The following is a 16974-nucleotide window of genomic DNA, read 5'->3' on the forward strand; positions in this document are numbered from 1 at the left end:
TGATGTTGCCTGGAACGGGGCAGTGGCAGGGGCAGGCTCCGGGAGACGCGAATCCGCCAGGGAGCCGTGCTCAGTGGCTCATTAGGGCTGATGAAAGCCTTTTCTCATTTAGTCTAAACACCGGCAATGGCTCGGCACGCAGGTGATTTGCATAGCTTAGGGGATAATGCGCAGGGAGGGCCGCTAGTGAGGCAGCACGGGGGGGGCTGCGGGGGAGCCTGGCGCACTGCCCTGCCCGGGGCGCAGCGCAAAGCCCCAGCTGCTGGAGTCAGGTGACGGGGACCCCGCCATAAGCCACCGGTGGCCGGGCTGAGGCTGGGCGGGGGGTCAGCCCATGGAGAGCCCCCACATAGGCTCTTGACGGGCTCTGCGCCCCCTGTCTGTTGCGTGGTCTTGCCAGGCCTGGCTCCGGGGCCCCTGGCATTGCTCGGACTGAGCCCGGCAGCCGGGAGTCACCTCCCTTTGGGCCGGAAGCCCCTGGACCAGTCAGTAGCTGGGCGGCAGGAGGGCCTGGGCCAAACAAGCCGCAGCGGCCCGTCGAGCAGCCAGGGGGCGCCTCCGGCGCGGGGCGGGGTTGGGCCCCGGGGTGCCCCCCAGAATCGCCCTCTCCCAGGCGCTCGCGGTGCCGACAGTCATCAGCTCTGTCGCAAGCGACGGCGCCACCTCGGAGACCCCGCTGCTGCGCCGGCAGCCGGCCCCTGCCCGGACATGGGGGGCTGGGCCCCGCAGCCAGCTGGGAGCCTGTCGGAGAGGGGGCGGGGCCGTTCTGCCTGCCGGGGGTCTGGATACCAGCCCCATGTCGGCCCCGGCCTGGCTGACGAGACGCTACCCGCTGGGCCTCGGCACCAGGGCCGTGCGGGGCTGGGGACACTGGAGCCGGGGCTAAGGGCGGTGCCCCGGGAGCCCCACAGAGCCCTGGCCCCATTGCAGCGGGGGGGAGGCACTGGCTCTGGGCTTGCCCAGCCCCAAGCAGCTCCCCTTGTGGCACCCCTGGGCTGGGCAGAGCACCCAGCCACTGCGATGGGCCGGGCGGCGGGAGAGCAAATTGTGGGGAGCCCCCAGGAGCCTCATGGGGCTTTCCTGTGGGGGGAGCTGAGATCCAGGACACAGGGCTTCTGTGACCCCGCCCCGGGGCCCGGGGGCAGCGCGGGAGCCAGCCGCTCAGGTCGGCCATGTCCCTGTGCCCAGGGCGGGCGGCGTTAAAGCGGGGCCTGGGGGCGGGGGCTCTGCAGGTCCCCCCTCACTCTGGGAAGGGGAGCACGGTCTGGGGGCGCTGCCTCCCCCTGCACACAGAGCCTGGTGGCTGTGAGCCGCTGCTGGGGGGTTTGGCGGATGGTCAGAGAGCGCCCCAGGCCAGCGCGGGGCAGGCAGCATGCGGCACTCGGCGGGGGTGTTCACAGCACAAGGGTGCCCTGGGAGAGGCCGCCATCCTGGGCTTGCCACGGTTGAGCCACATGGAGGTGGTGGGGCCTGATGTGCAGGGTTACAGAGCCAGGCCCTCCCCGCCCCCCAGCTCCTTCCCCTCCTGTCTCACCGGGTTCTCAGCCGTCTCTCTCCTCCCTCCAGGCCTGGCCTCGCAGGAGCCCAACGGGCTGGACCGGAAGGCAGGGGGGGTCTCTGCGGCCGAGGGGGGCCGGACGGTGCCCCCCACACCGGACGAGGCAGAGGGCGAGGTCCGCTTCGTCTCCACGGCGCCCACGGTGACCCTGCTCAACCACCACCCGCTGCTGGAGGAGTTCCTGCACGAGGCCCTGGCGCAGAAGGCCTCTCTGAGGCAGGGGCCCTTTCTCCCCTGGGGCCTGGGGGGGCCAGGCCCAGTCCTGCCCGACGCGCTGGGGCGGGCCACCCAGCCTCCCATCGCCCACCTGCCCAACCAGGACGACCTCCCTGCGTTTTCAGAGCTGCCCCCATCCCCCACAGGGCCAGCTGCCGCCCCCCTGACCCCGACCAGACCCACCGCCCCGGTGGGAGAGCAGGCTGAGGCCCGGGACGTGGAGGGGACCCCGGAAATGGTCCCTGCGGAGCTGGGAACCGTGGCTGCAGGCCCCGTGGCACCGTGGACACAGCCCCAGCCGGCCGGCTCAGAGACCAGCTCTTCCTCAGTCCCCACGGAGCCTCCCGTCTCCCCCGCCGCGCTGCCCAGCCCGGCTCCAGCCACGGCCACCCGGGCCAGCAGCAGCGCCCCGACCGGCGTCACCCCCACCGCCCGGTTTGTCTCGCCGCCAGCACCGGCGCAAGCCAAGGAGCCCGGGACAGGGGCTCCTGCCACCGCCATGGTTTCGGGGGATGAGGAGGAAACCACCACGACCACCACCATCACCACGACCACCATCACCACGGTGCAGGTGCCAGGTGAGGGCCGGCCCATGCTGCTGGGGGCCACAGAAGCAGGCTCAGGGCCTTCGGAAGCAAGACCTGTGCCCGGTCGGCGCCAGCGCTCCTGCCTTGGCACCCTGCCGGAGCAGCACCCAGTGTAGACGCGCCCTTGACGCAGGGGGCCGGGTTCATCCAGGGCCCAGCCCTGCAGGGTGCGTGTGAAACAGGGTGTCGTGGCAGCAAATCCAGCAGCCAGGGGCTGGTAGGGCAGGGAAGGCCCAGGCAGGGGTCCCTGTAAGCCTAGTGCTTGGGCAGCCACCCAGGAGAGATTCAGGTGCCGCCCAGCTCATTAGCAGAGTGCCCCCAGCGGCACCGTGTGCTCTTATTGGTGGTGCACATCTGCACCTGCCTCCGTGCACAGAACAAAATTTATTCTTCCCATGGATGGAAAAAATGAGAAAGAACATTGGACTCAGGCTGCTCCTGGCCCTTGGTGGGGTCCCTGGGGTGAGGCTAAGCACTTCTCTAGAGGTGGGTCAGACCAGGAATCACCGTCAGCCGCCACAGGGGTCCTGGAGGTCGGGCTCAGAGAGGAGGGGGCAAAGGGGCTCCACCGTGTCTGAGGGCGGAGGGGCGGAGCAGCAGGGCCTGGCTGGGCAGGGAGCAGGGCCGAGCCTGTCCGGTCCCATGGTTTCCTCTTGCCCCTAGCTCTGTGCAACTGGAACCTCACTGGTCCCGAGGGCTCCCTGGAGTCTCCGGAGCCGGCCAGCTCGCCCTCCGACAGCCTGGACTGCACCTACACCATCTCCAGCTACCCCGGCTACGGCGTGGAGATCAAGGTCCGTGCCATGGGTGGCTGCATGCAGCATCACCAGCCGGGCGCCTGTCAGGGCATCCTGCAGGCCCCCAGGCTGGAGTGGGGGAGGCTCCTACATGCTGAGCCCAGGGCAGGGGGCGCTTCTGGGCATCGTGGATCTCTGCGTGTGAGCGGAATCCTAGCGAAGTGCCGGCGACCCAGCAAGCCACATGGCTCCCTCTGCCGTTAGCCCGCTGACCTGTGTGCTGGGAACCGCCCACACCACGGAGGCAGCGCTGAGGGGCCTGCGTCTCTCTCCTCCCCCCCCAGAAGATGGCGCTGGGGGCACTGGTGGGGGGTGTCACTTGATATGCAAATCCATGGGCTCAAGGCATGCTGGGCCTGTCCCTCGCTAGCCATTGGGGCAGGGGCATCTCTGGCTACAGGACCAGGCATTGGGCTGCAGTGCTGGGTCGGAGGGGCAGGAGTGAGCTGCAGGAGTGAGGTGCATGGGCCCCAGTGCAAGAAGGGTCACCCTAAGCTGGGTGGGTGGGGTGGATTTTCACTCGGGGGGATGCGGGGGGGATTGGCTGTGGGTTGCAGCTGGTTCCTGGAGGGGGGGGTTGGCTAGCTTGCTCTTTGGTTCTGAAGCAGGCGTTTTGTGGGCTGTAGCCCAGCAGTGCTGGACTTTTCCTCTTGGCTGTGCACCCCCCCAGGAGGCAGGGACCTGTGGGGGAAGTAGCCGGGGAGCTGTTCCACAGTCTGTCTGAGAAGGGGCTGCAGGGGCCGTGTGGCTGAGAAGGAAGCCCTGCCGTTTTGGGGCGGGTAGCTAAGGGGGTGCTGTGCGGCCGCAGGGCAAATCGATACCTGTAGCGTTTGGCGACATTTGAACAATGCGTCCCAGCCCCCTGCCAGCCCCTCCTGGGCCTGATTAGACCTCAGCAGCTCAAATGCCACGTGAGTAACTAACTAACCCCGCCGGGTCCTCCCGCCATTGAGCCAGGCTCTGGGTTCACCCCCCCAGAGCCAGGCGGGGCCGGCCCAGGGTCACCGGCCTCCTGAGGGCTGGCGCTGGCACGGCGGGGGGGTGAGCCCAGTGCTACCCTGGGGCTGGCCGTGGGGCACATCGCCAGGGAGCCAAGCGAGGCGTTTCCCAGCCCCGCCCCCGTCGTTCCCCGCCACGGGGCAGCTTAACGGCACCACGAGGCGCTCGGCGTGCTGCCGGCCCGCACGTGGCTGCCCGCACCTCTGCCCCGGCAGGCGCGCGGCGGTAATTAGCGGCGGGGCGAGAGCTGCGTATCGGCGCTGCTCTTCATTACCGCAGCCGTGCTTAATTAACGTCGTTAATATCCAATCGCCTCTAATGAGACAAGGCGACAGCTTGGGGTTCCTCAGGGTAAGCGATGATGCCGTCGCAGAGAAGGCTGCCAGGAGCTAGGTCTGGGCCCCAGGCAGCTGGGGACGGACGCTGGGGGCTGGTCCTCGTGCTGTGAGCGCCGGGCTGCACGGCCGTGTCCCGGCACAGGGCCTAGGGCTTCCCACGGCCACGGAACGGCTGAACCACCCCCCGGCCACCCGCGCCCCAGCCCTGCCCGGCGAGTCCTGCACCGGGCGGGGGGCGTTCTGTGTTATAAGGATACGATAAAATATAAACCGTTGCCAGGCAACCTCAAGGTTAAACCTTCCCAGGATTCCCAGCAAGCCCCGGTGACACGGCAGCCGGCTCACCTCCAGCAGCGGGCAAGCAGCGGGCGGGACCGGCACGTGGCCACACTCAGAGCACGTGGGCTCTGTGCCCAGCTCTGGGAGGCCTGGGCAGAGTCTCTCTGGGGCATGGTGGCCCCAGTGCCCAACAGGGTGATTCTGGCTCCAGAGCAAGGCGTGGGGCTCAGACACTGCAGCCGTGGGGCAGGCGTGGGACCCACGTTGCTCTCGCTGCTGGCTGGACCAGCGGGCCCAGGGGCAGTTCCCGCTTTCACCCGGATGAGGCCTGAGGCGTCGGCGCTCCTCCTGTGTCTGCCCCCAAGCGCTCGTGTGGGTGAGTGAGGGGCAGCTGGCTGCCGCCGCTGGGGAGAGAACTCCATTTCCTGCCTGCATTGCCACGCTGCGTGGTGGCCCGGCCCTGCCTCCAGGCTCTGTGGCTGCTGCCGCCAGGGAGAGAACTCCATTTCCTGCCTGCATTGCCACGCTGCGTGGTGGCCCGGCCCTGCCTCCGGGCTCCGTGGCTGCCGCCGCTGGGGAGAGAACTCCATTTCCTGCCTGCATTGCCACGCTGCGTGGTGGCCCGGCCCTGCCTCCGGGCTCCGTGGCTGCCGCCGCTGGGGAGAGAACTCCATTTCCTGCCTGCATTGCCACGCTGCGTGGTGGCCCAGCCCTGCCTCCGGGCTCCGTGGCTGCCGCCGCTGGGGAGAGAACTCCATTTCCTGCCTGCGTTGCCACGCTGCGTGGTGGCCCGGCCCTGCCTCCAGGCTCCGTGGCTGCTGCCGCCAGGGAGAGAACTCCATTTCCTGCCTGCATTGCCACGCTGCGTGGTGGCCCGGCCCTGCCTCCGGGCTCCGTGGCTGCTGCCGCCAGGGAGAGAACTCCATTTCCTGCCTGCATTGCCATGCTGCGTGGTGGCCCGGCCCTGCCTCCGGGCTCCGTGGCTGCTGCCGCCAGGGAGAGAACTCCATTTCCTGCCTGCATTGCCACGCTGCGTGGTGGCCCGGCCCTGCCTCCGGGCTCCGTGGCTGCCGCGTGACTGTTCTGCCTGGGAGAGCAGCTGCGTTCTCGCTGTCTCCTCTGGGCCAGGGCCACCTGAGCCCTCGGGACGGGGACGGGGAGGCTCCCACAAGCGCCATTGAGTCAGAGGCAGCTACCAAGCCTGGGCGGATCCTCTCTGAGCCCTGGCGTGGCCCTGCCTGCCACGGGGAGCAGCAGTGGGCCGTGCCGAGGGCATGCCGTGCACTAAGCCAGCTTGCACCCAGCTCACATGGGCCACCGCATCCCGCCCCTCCAGGCGCCTCTGCACCACGTGGTGCCCGCGGGATCCAAACCAGGGAGAAAGCGGCTTGGTGCCGGCGGTGGAAACGCCCCCCCTTCACACCCACGTGGGTGGGCGGCGGCTCCCCACAGCCCGGCCTCGCCCTGCGGCTCAGCTGCTGCTCCTCGGCTGCCGTGCTGCCAGCCACATGGTGCTCGCCTGGCCTTGCTGGGGGCTGGCACGAGCCCCACAGTGACCTGCAAACGGGCAGCCAAACCCAGCCTGGCCTGCCGCTGCGGTGTCCTGCCACGGAGCGCCCCCCCGGGTGCCTCTCGGCACGGCTGCTGAGCGCACGTGTGCACACGCGGAGGGGCGTGGAGGCGTGCCTCTGTGTGTGTGCATGCACGTGCACAGAGCATGAGTATGCGTGTGGGCCCGTGCAGTGCCGAGGGGGTGCCTGTGGGCCCGAATGGAGAGGGGGGTTGTGCCTGGAGGCCCGTGCCGGGGGGTGCCTGTGGGCCTGTGCGGTGGGGGGGCAGTTTGTGCGCTCTGTGGACGCTGCTGGCGGCTTCCTACCCAGCTCCTCTCTCCAGCTGGCTGCATCTCTTTGCCATCTGGAGCGCGTCGTGCTGGCGGGTCTCCATCTCCGCTGGCCGGGCTCCCTCGCGCCGCGCCCAGAGCCTCTTCCCCACTGCCCGTTAACTCTCGCCTGCCTGGCTGGCTGGGGCGGCGTGCGTGCGAGCCCCTGTGCACCACGTGCAGGCTGAGGCACGTGTCATCCCTGCACCGGGGAGCACCTGCCAGCCCCGTGCCCCTGACACTGGCTGTGGGCTCCTCCAGCGCCCCGAGCCACCATGGTCCATGCCCCACCCAGCCCATGGCGGCCTCTCGTGCTATTACCCCCATGACTGAGGCGTGGTTTGCTGTTCACTGGGCCCGTGCGAAAGGTGCCACCTTGGGGCAGTCTGTCTCTGCTAGGAGTTGGCAGCTCACTGGTCCCAGCTGGGACCAGTACCGGCCTGGCAGGCAGGCAGCCCTGGAGCCCCCGGGACTCCCAGTGCCAGGTCCAGTGTGAGCCACCGAGGGCGAGGCCATGGGGCCGTGGCCGCCCACAGCCGGGGTGACCTGGAGTCGTCAGAGGAACGAGGTGCCCTCTTGTCCAGCCAGCACGCCCCGTGTCACCGTGGGGCCATGCCCCTTCGCCCCTCCCCCAGCACACACCTCTGCCAGGGCCAAGCGGGAGGTGGGTTCACCCAGGAGGTGCCCCCGCACTAGCTAACCCCAGTACTCCTGGGGCAATGCCCGGGGCCCATCCCAAAGGTCTTCGTGGAGGGGCAGGGGCGATGGCTGGGCCCCCAGTGCCTGCCGCCCCCCCTCGGCCAAGCAGAGGGCGCCTGGCAGGCCGGCTTGGCGCGGTGCCCCGTACGCTGGCAGCCGTCACCGCTTCCAGCGCTCTCGGCTGGGACAGCCGCCGGTTACCATGGCAATGGAGCGCAGGCGGTGCTGCCGTTGAAAGGCTGCCGGGGGGAGCTGGCGCGGGTGCCCCCGGGGGAGCTAACGGCAGCACCGGCCCTGGCGTCGGCCTTGGCGGGGACGGGACCTCACCCGGGCCAGAGCCAGCCCTGCCCGCTGGGGGTTGGGGGCAGAGCAGGGGGGCTCTGGGTTCTTTCCCCGCTCTGCTGCCTGCACTGTGTGGTGCGGGGCCCCTGGCGGGCAGGGCCCCGAGGTCTCCAGCACTCGGAGAGCCTGCTAAGAAAGTCGCTTCTGCCCCCCGGCCGGGGCAAGGCCAGCCTGTCCGAGCTCCATTAGCCCCGGGAGCCACAGGGAGACGGTGCCACGGGGCTGCCCGGCCGTGGGCGCTTCGCCAGCGTGGTGCCGCTGGAGCCCGCAGAGCCCCCGTCGGGCAGGGCCCGGTCAGCGCTCAGCGTCAGAGCGGGGTGGGGCTGGGGGCGCGTCCCCTGCCAGGATGGGCGCTCTGGGCGCCGCCTGCCCGCGCCGGCTCCCCGCCGCAGATGGATGGGGCTGCTAAGCGTGTTTGAAAGCTGCTGCCGCGCCGACAGGCTTCGCTGCTCGCTCGCTGCCCTGGGGAAGGCTGCGAGAGACGTGCCCGGCTGGCGCTGCCCCGGCAGGCCGGGCTCTGGGGGTGTCGTGGGAGGGCTGGGCACATCCCCTGCCAGAAGAGGGACAGGCCTCGGGGCATGGGCACCAGTAGGCGACTGTGCCCACCCCTGAGGTGCTGGCAGGAGAGGGCTGGGGGTGCCTGGAGCCTGGTGGGTGTGGGGCAGGAGGCTAGGCTCAGATTCAGGGGGGGGGGGAAATGGGGCCTGAGGCAGCACCCTGCTGTGCCAGTCGTCCAGCCGGGCCCGGGGGCAAGGCAGGGGGCAAAGTGCCCCTACCCTGGGCCAGGCGCCTGACGCTGCCCCTTCCTCCCGCAGGTGCAGAACATCAGCCTGCTGGAGGGGGAGACGGTCGCAGTGGAGACCTTCGGGGGCCTGGAGCCCGTGGTCCTGGCCAACGAGTCCTTCCTCGTGCGAGGCCAGGTGATCCGCAGCCCGACCAACCGGGTCAGCGTGCGCTTCCAGAGCCCCCAGCCCGCCAGCCCCGGCACCTTCCGCTTCCGCTTCCAAGGTACGGCCCCGCCTGGCCGGGGGGCTGTGGGGACCCCCATTTAGCAATTCTGCCAGCGGGGGGCACAGCCCCTTGCCTTCCGCTGGCCCGGGGCCAGCCACACGCGGGGGCCCGCACTCCCCCTCGCTCCCGGGGCCCCGCAGCGGCCCCCGTGCCAGTGGGCACAGTCCTGCCAGCCCGGCGCTCTGGCGCTGCAGCGAGGGCTGGGTGCGAGGTGACGCCCTGCCCCATAGACCCAGTGCCCCGCGGCAGCCCCACCCCCGGGGCAGTGGGCACCCAGATGGGCTGGGGGGCTTCGCAGGTCGGGCAGCCAGCATCAGTCAGCTTGTAGGGGTGCCGGAGCCAGAAGCGCCCAGCACTGCCCCGCCCCTGGCAAAGGGGGCCTAGCAGCTTAGCTGGGGAGGGGCCCTTTCTGGGGCAGCAGGTTTGCAGACATTTTGCTGGTGCACCCCTCCCCCGTCCAAACTCACCCCCTCCCCATCTGCTAAGGCTCTGAGGGGGAGTTAGAGGGGGAGGGTACAGATTGACAGGGAGTTTAGGGGCTGGGTGCATGCTCTGGGCTGAGGCAGAGGATCGGGGTGCAGGAGGGTGGGGGGAGTTTTGGGAGGAAGGGTACTGACTCTGGGAGGGAGTTTGGGGGCTGGGTGCAGGGTGAGGGGTGAGGCAGAGGATCGGGGTGCAGAATGGGGAGGGGAACAGGTTCTGGGGGAAATTTGGGGGCTGGAGGAGGTGGGTGAGAAAGGGGTTGCAGGATGAGGGGGAGGTGCAGTGCTTACATGGGGCACCCCCTCCTAGGCAGGGAGTCTCCGCACACTGCCGGCCACAGACACTGGCCCCACTGCTCCCATTGGCCACAGGGGCGCTCAGGGCTGGGGCGACATGGAGACCTGGGGACATGCTGGCAGCCACGCTTGCAGCAAGCTGGCAGGAGGTTCCGCTAGCCCCACGAGGGTCCCTGGGCCGGTGCCATGGCTGGGGGGATCAGGCGGGGTCAGAAGATGCAGCGGTGGGGTGGGGAGCACATGGGGCAGCAAATGAGGCTGGAACCTTGCTGGCGCCCAGGCCCCAGGAGACCAAAAAACTCGCCACCTAGCATCTCTTGTCACGTGGCTCATTGCACACTGGGGACGTGGCATGACACCCACGGGAGGCGTCTGCACGATCTGGGCCCCGGCATGTCACCTTGGCGAGCTTTGGCTGAGCGTGGGTCGCAGACACCCCCGATGCCCCTGGAGCCCCTCACCCCCACAGCCTGGGGCACCCAGCAGCCTCCTCCCCAGGGTTCGGGGGGTCAGTGGGCACTGGGCAGAGAGCTGTGCTGGAGGCAGCAGGCAGCCCACCCACCCAGCACCCGTCTCGGCCCTCCACCCGCTGCGTGGCCCCCTGCCTCCGTGGCAGCCCTGGCCTCTCCCCTGCAGGTGAGTCACGGCGTGCCCGGCGCAGCTGCCGCCAGCCAGGGCCAATTAGCCTGTGTATCGCTGCCGGAGTTAATCTGCACCTCGCCAGGTTAAACGGGCACCAACCAGAGAGACGCGCTAATGGAGAGATAATTGGTGTGAGCAATTACGGGCTCATTTAACATAATTACTGGCAAAGTTAGCCCCCGAGACACAGACCGCAGGGTGGAGCCGCTCCTCCCGCCCTGTGCCCAGGGGCCATGGGCCAGCCCTCCGGGAGCCTCCAGGGGGACTCTGCAGGGGGGCTGGCTGCAGGGGGAGCCCAGCCGCACCCCACGGGCTGCCTGCCACTTGGGGCCTTTCTCCTCTGCTCCGCGGGCTGGGCCTTGTGCGCCGGTCTCCTCCCGCGCCCCACCTCTGCCCACAGGGCCAGCCCCAGGGGCCTCCCGACTGGGGGCCAAGGGCCCTGGCCCACCAGTTGCCAGGTGGGGGCCTGAGGGAGAAGCTGGGGTTTCAGCTCTGGTGCCCACGTCACAGTCCCGACTGGCGATGGGCCCTCCAGAACCTCTGGCCGGAGCAGCGTCGCCATGGCGATGCCACCCCACAGCCCTCCTGGCGCTGCCCAGCCAGGCCCGGAGCCCCGTGCAGCCGGGACATGCCAAACATACCAGCATGGGGGGCAGACGTGGGGTGGGGGCATTGTAGGGTGGGGTGGGAGTGGAGATGGGGGCAAACGTGGAGGAGAGAGGGATGTTGCAGGGAAGGGGGGTTGGGCGAGGGCAGACGTGGGGTGGTGTAGGGCCGGTAGAGGGCAGACATCAGGTCGGGAGGGGGCAGAGTCTCTGTGGTGGAGCTCAGCCCCCCAGGAGCAGCCAGCCCCCGGGTGGAGGTGCTGCCGTATCATGGGGCTGGAGCTGCTGGTCTCGAGATGCTCATGGAGACGTCACGCACGCGACGTTCTCTGGGTCCAGGCCGTGCAGCCGCTGGGCAGCATGACAGGCTGGGCCGGCAGGGCCGCGGGTCGGGACTAGGGGCACCGGCGGGGTGGGGGGGCCCAGGGCTTGGGCCAGCAGGGCTGCGGGTCAGGCCTAGGGGCACCGGCGGGGTGGGGGGCCCACGGCTGGGCCGGCAGGGCCGCGGGTCGGGACTAGGGGCACCGGCGGGGTGGGGGGCCCACGGCTGGGCCGGCAGGGCCGCGGGTCGGGACTAGGGGCACCGGCGGGGTGGGGGGGCCCAGGGCTGGGCCATCAGGGCCGCGGGTCGGGACTAGGGACACCGGCGGGGTGGGGGGGGGGGGCCCACGGCTGGGCCGGCAGGGCCGCAGGTCGGGACTAGGGGCACCGGCGGGGTGGGGGGGCCCAGGGCTGGGCCGGCAGGGCCGCGGGTCGGGCCTAGGGGCACCGGCGGGGTGGGGGGGCCCAGGGCTGGGCCGGCAGGGCCGCGGGTCGGGACTAGGGGCACCGGCGGGGTGGGGGGGCCCAGGGCTGGGCCGGCAGGGCCGCAGGTCGGGACTAGGGGCACCGGCGGGGTGGGGGGGCCCAGGGCTGGGCCGGCAGGGCCGCAGGTCGGGACTAGGGGCACCGGCGGGGTGGGGGGGCCCAGGGCTGGGCCGGCAGGGCTGCGGGTCGGGACTAGGGGCACCGGCGGGGTGGAGGGGCCCAGGGCTGGGCCGGCAGGGCCGCGGGTCGGGACTAGGGGCACCGGCGGGGTGGGGGGGCCCAGGGCTGGGCCGGCAGGGCCGCGGGTCGGGACTAGGGGCACCGGCGGGGTGGGGGGGCCCAGGGGTCGGGCCTGGGGGCACTGGTGCAGCTCGGCAGGTTTCGGTTCCTTCTCTCCCGTTTCCCATGGTCCTTTGTCGCCTCGACCTGCTCACGGTTCCTCAGCAGGGCCAGTCGTGTCCCCCCCAAGAGCTCAGAGCCAGGCTGCGGCGTCTGTGCCCCAGCATCTCCTGTGAGCCCCCGACCCCCCCCCTGCACCCCCCGGCTCCTCGGCCCACACACGGTGCCGCCCCGACTCTATTAATGGGAAAATAACGACAGATTGTGCCGAGCGCGTCCCTCAGCTGGGGTCGCCATGGCAACGTGCAGCAAATTAATGGGAAACGCGGCTCTTCATGCTCCTCTCGTCTGATGGGCCCAGCCCCCCGGATTCAGGGACGCTCTGGGCCCGGGTGGGGGATGGGCACGATGTGGTGACGCCCACAGGCCAGCGCCCAGGGCGCCCCCAACCAGGGTACCTCCCAGACAGGGCCGGGGCTGCAGGGGGGTCTCTGGCGTGGCTGGACTGGGCCGTTCCCGGCAGGCTGGGGAGGAGCCGAGGGGCTGGCAGAGCCAGGGTCTCTGAGCAGGAACCTGCTCCCGGGGCCCGACTGAGTCGCTCCCCGGGCTGAGACCCCTCACTGCCCGGCAGCAGCGACAGGCCTGCGGGTACTGAGCCCTGGGCTGGCAGCCACTGGCCATCGCGCCCATCCCGGCGCCCCTCCCTCTTGGTTCCACACAGGGAGCTCCTGGGGCAGACACTGGCTGGCTCGTGACGCCCCAACAGTGTGGTCTCCCCCTGTCCCTGCACAGCCAGCCGCAGCCCTCGCTCTATCCCCACTAGTGCCAGCTGCAGGGTGTGCAGTGCGGTCAGGGCCCCAGCGGGGCATCACACGCTCGTACAAAGGGGCCCTGGCTGGGCAGCACGCTCCTGTGCAAAGGGGTCAGGGCCCCAGCGGGGTGTCACGTTCGCGTGCAAAGGGGCCCCGGCGTGACGTCACACTCGCGTGCAAAGGGGCCCCGGCGTGACGACACACTCGCGTGCAAAGGGGCCCCGGCGTGGCAACACACTTGCGTGCAAAGGGGCCCCGGCGTGGCGACACGCTCGCGTGCAAAGGGGCCCCGGCGTGGCGACACGCTCGCGTGCAAAGGGGCCCCGGCGTGGCGTCACGCTCGCGTGCAAAGGGGCCCCGGCATGGCGACACGCTCGCGTGCAAAGGGGCCCCGGCGTGGTGACACGCTCGCGTGCAAAGGGGCCCCGGCGTGGTGACACACTCATGTGCGAAGGGGCCCCAGCGTGACGTCACACTCGTGTGCAAAGGGGCCCCGGCGTGACGTCACACTTGCGTGCAAAGGGGCCCCGGCATGGCGACACGCTCGCGTGCAAAGGGGCCCCGGCGTGGCGACACACTTGCGTGCAAAGGGGCCCCGGCGTGGCGACACACTTGCGTGCAAAGGGGCCCCGGCGTGACGACACACTCGCGTGCAAAGGGGCCCCGGCGTGGCGACACGCTCGCGTGCAAAGGGGCCCCGGCGTGGCGTCACGCTCGCGTGCAAAGGGGCCCCGGCGTGGCGTCACGCTCGCGTGCAAAGGGGCCCCGGCGTGGCGTCACGCTCGCGTGCAAAGGGGCCCCGGCGTGGCGACACGCTCGCGTGCAAAGGGGCCCCGGCGTGGCGACACGCTCGCGTGCAAAGGGGCCCCGGCGTGGCGACACGCTCGCGTGCAAAGGGGCCCCGGCGGGCATGTCACTGCACAGAGCTAGGGGTGTGGGTCTCTGCTGAGACCCAGGGCGACCTTGGCCGATTCCCCTGCATCCCCCATGCCCATGCCAGGCAGCCTGCTCAGCCCAGACCCAGGTCATCGGGGGGGGGGGGGGGGGGGAAGGGCTCTTCCCCGCAGGCTCCCGGCGGGGCGGGGCTGCCAGCTCCCCTGGCAGAGGGGCAGCGAGGAGGCGTCCCTGGGCTGGCAGCCCCCTGGGCCGGACTCGGGAAGGTGGGGGGGGGGCTGCACCCCTCTGGCCGTACAGAAGGCTTTGCTGCCACCTGCTGGCTGGGATGAGGGACGACACGCAGTCAGAGCGATGTCTGTTCCGTGCCCACGGGGCGGCGCTGGGCCCCGTGCAGTGGGGGGAGCGGAGAGGAAACAGCCCAGCTGGTACCTGGGGGGACATAGCCAAAGCCATCCCTCCACTGGCACCGGGCATGCCTCATCAGGGAGCATGTCGCTCCAGCTGTTCAGCCATTAAATGCCCCTTTCTCCCTCCCTCCCAGCCTACCTGCTGAGCTGCAGCTTCCCATCCCGACCTGCCTACGGCGACGTCTCGGTCACCAGCCTGCACCCCGGGGGCAGCGCCCGCTTCTACTGCACCACGGGCTACCAGCTGCAGGGCCCGCCTGCGCTCACCTGCCTCAACGCCACCCGGCCCTTCTGGAGCAGCCGGGAGCCCATCTGCGTGGGTGAGTGGGGGGCTGCCTGGCAGTACCAGCTGCCCTGCCGCCTGGGCACTGCCCCACCGGAGCAGCCGTGAGTGGCTCACAAGGGACACGAGTTTGGGCTGCTCAGCCTGGGCCTTGCCCCAGACGCTGCCTCCTGATTGGCTGCCGCCTCCTAAGAGAGGCTCGGCCCACTGTGGGGTGCCCCCTAAGCACTGGGCGTGCTCCCCTGCCCTGCCGCCGCAGCCTGGCTCCAGGCAACACTGGGCCAATGGTGCTGTGAGGGGGCAAGTCGGTCCCCCTGCCCCGTCCCCGAGGCCCTGCAGGCCATGACCTGGCAGCCGTCTCTCCCCGGTGCGCCGAACTAACCCTCCGCTTCTCCTGGCAGCGGCCTGCGGGGGCGTGATCAGAAACGCCACCATCGGGCGCATCGTCTCGCCGGGCTTCCCAGGCAACTACAGCAACAATCTGACTTGCCACTGGCTGCTGGAGGCCCCCGAGGGCCAGCGCCTGCACCTGCACTTTGAGAAGGTCTCCCTGGCTGAAGACGATGACAGGTGGGGCAGGGGGTGGGGCCCACACAGGGAAAGGGCCCAGGAGGGTGCGGCCTCAGGGGAGCAGGGCACAGCTGTCCGCCAGGTCTGCGGGGACGAGCACCCCACTGCCACTCGGTGAGGGTCTGTCTGCACTACCCCCCTCGTTCGAACTAGCGGGGGAATGTAGGCAACCGGAGTTGCAAAGGAAGCCCAGGATTTGAATTTCCCGGGCTTCATTTGCATATAGCCGGGCGCCGCCATTTTTAAATGTCCGCTAGTGCGGACTCCGTGCCACGCGGCTACACGCGGCACGGACTAGGTAGTTCAGTCTAGGCTTCCTATTCCGAACTACCGTTACTCCTCGTGAAACCGCGTGTAGCCGCACGGCATGGAGTCCGCACTAGCGGACATTTAAAAATGGCGGCGCCCGGCTATATGCAAATGACGCCCGGGAAATTCAAATCCCGGGCTTCATTTGCAACTCCGGTTGCCTACATTACCACCCTAGTTCGAACTAGGGTAGTAGTGTAGACATACCCTGAGAGACTTGGAACATGTGTTTGCAAATGGGTGTTGACTCTGAAACCTACTGATGGCGCTTGCCAGAGTAGCTCTGCCATTGCGGCTGCCCTGTTCTCTAGTCAGACCACGATGAGTTTTGGGCCTCCTTTCCCTACCTAGGACTGCCCTTCAACATTCTGGGCCTGGGCATGACCTCCCAGTGGGCACCACATCTCCCCTCTCCCTGTGACTTTTGTCTTCCTGCCTCCAGGCATCAGCAGCTGCCCCTTTCCTTCCCCCAGCCCCCGAGGCACCCAGGGGCCTCCAGCAGGCCAAGCCACAGACCTAGCCCCCAGCGGCAGCTCTGCAGGGATGGTGCAAGGCCTGTGCTCCCTTGGCTGGTACCGTGCCCTTGCTCTGCAGGCTCATCATCCGGAACGGGAACAACGTAGATGCGCCGCCGGTGTACGACTCGTACGAGGTGGAGTACCTGCCCATCGAGGGCCTACTCAGTGCCGCCCGCCACTTCTTCCTCGAGCTCACCACCGACAGCAGTGGCGCCTCCACTGGCGTGGCGCTCCGCTACGAAGGTGAGGCCTGGGCCCTGTCTCCCCGGGAAATAGATCAGGTTCCAAGGCACCGCCGAGTGGGTCACGTTGGGCCCAATTGCTCAGAAACCGGCAGCCCGAGGCTGGGGTCCCCCTCTGGACGGCACCAACCAGCCCCACGGAGCATGTCTGTTTGCCACCCTGGCCAGCAGAGTCACACTAGGAACCCCCTCAGGCACCCCAGTGCTCCCTGTGCCCCCCAGCCCCACCCTACACAGAGGAGAGGTTATAACCCATCCCCCACCTCCCCGCAGACACCCCAGTGCTCCCTGTGCCCCCCAGCCCCACCCTATACAGAGGAGAGGTTATAACCCATCCCCCACCTCGCCGCAGACACCCCAGTGCTCCCTGTGCCCCCCAGCCCCACCCTATACAGAGGAGAGGTTATAACCCATCCCCCACCTCCCCGCAGACACCCCAGTGCTCCCTGTGCCCTCCAGCCCCACCCTATACAGGGGAGAGGATATAACCCATCCCCCACCTCCCCGCAGACACCCCAGTGCTCCCTGTGCCCCCCAGCCCCACCCTATACAGGGGAGAGGTTATAACCCATCCCCCACCTCCCCGCAGACACCCCAGTGCTCCCTGTGCCCCCCAGCCCCACCCTATACAGGGGAGAGGTTATAACCCATCCCCCACCTCCCCTCGGACACCCCAGTGCTCCCTGTGCCCCCCAGCCCCACCCTATACAGGGGAGAGGTTATAACCCATCCCCCACCTCCCCTCGGACACCCCAGTGCTCCCTGTGCCCCCCAGCCCCACCCTATACAGAGGAGAGGTTATAACCCATCCCCCACCTCCCCGCAGACACCCCAGTGCTCCCTGTGCCCTCCAGCCCCACCCTATACAGGGGAGAGGTTATAACCCATCCCCCACCTCGCCGCAGACACCCCAGCGCTCCCTGTGCCCCCCAGCCCCACCCTATACAGGGGAGAGGTTATAACCCATCCCCCACCTCCCCGCAGACACCCCAGTGCTCCCTGTGCCCCCCAGCCCCACCCTATACAGGGGAGAGGTTATAACCCATCCCCCACCTCGCC

At 69.4% G+C, this 16974-nt stretch overlaps 1 protein-coding gene across 2 annotated transcripts in view; it reads left to right on the top strand.

The window, feature by feature from the left end:
* The window catches only part of SEZ6 (seizure related 6 homolog), a 52684-nt gene that overhangs the window by 22079 nt on the left and 13631 nt on the right, over positions 1 to 16974 (top strand). For both annotated transcript variants that reach the window (XM_075904531.2, XM_075904532.2), the window contains exons 2-7: positions 1567 to 2352; positions 3025 to 3155; positions 8510 to 8702; positions 14128 to 14313; positions 14678 to 14846; positions 15750 to 15916. In XM_075904531.2, the coding sequence (XP_075760646.2) occupies positions 1567 to 2352; positions 3025 to 3155; positions 8510 to 8702; positions 14128 to 14313; positions 14678 to 14846; positions 15750 to 15916 (1632 nt within the window). The remainder of the gene's footprint in view (positions 1 to 1566; positions 2353 to 3024; positions 3156 to 8509; positions 8703 to 14127; positions 14314 to 14677; positions 14847 to 15749; positions 15917 to 16974) is intronic.

The sequence above is a fragment of the Pelodiscus sinensis genome, chromosome 21, assembly GCF_052426305.1.
Source record: "Pelodiscus sinensis isolate ZL-2025 chromosome 21, ASM5242630v1, whole genome shotgun sequence".
In the NCBI taxonomy this organism is placed as follows: domain Eukaryota; kingdom Metazoa; phylum Chordata; order Testudines; family Trionychidae; genus Pelodiscus; species Pelodiscus sinensis.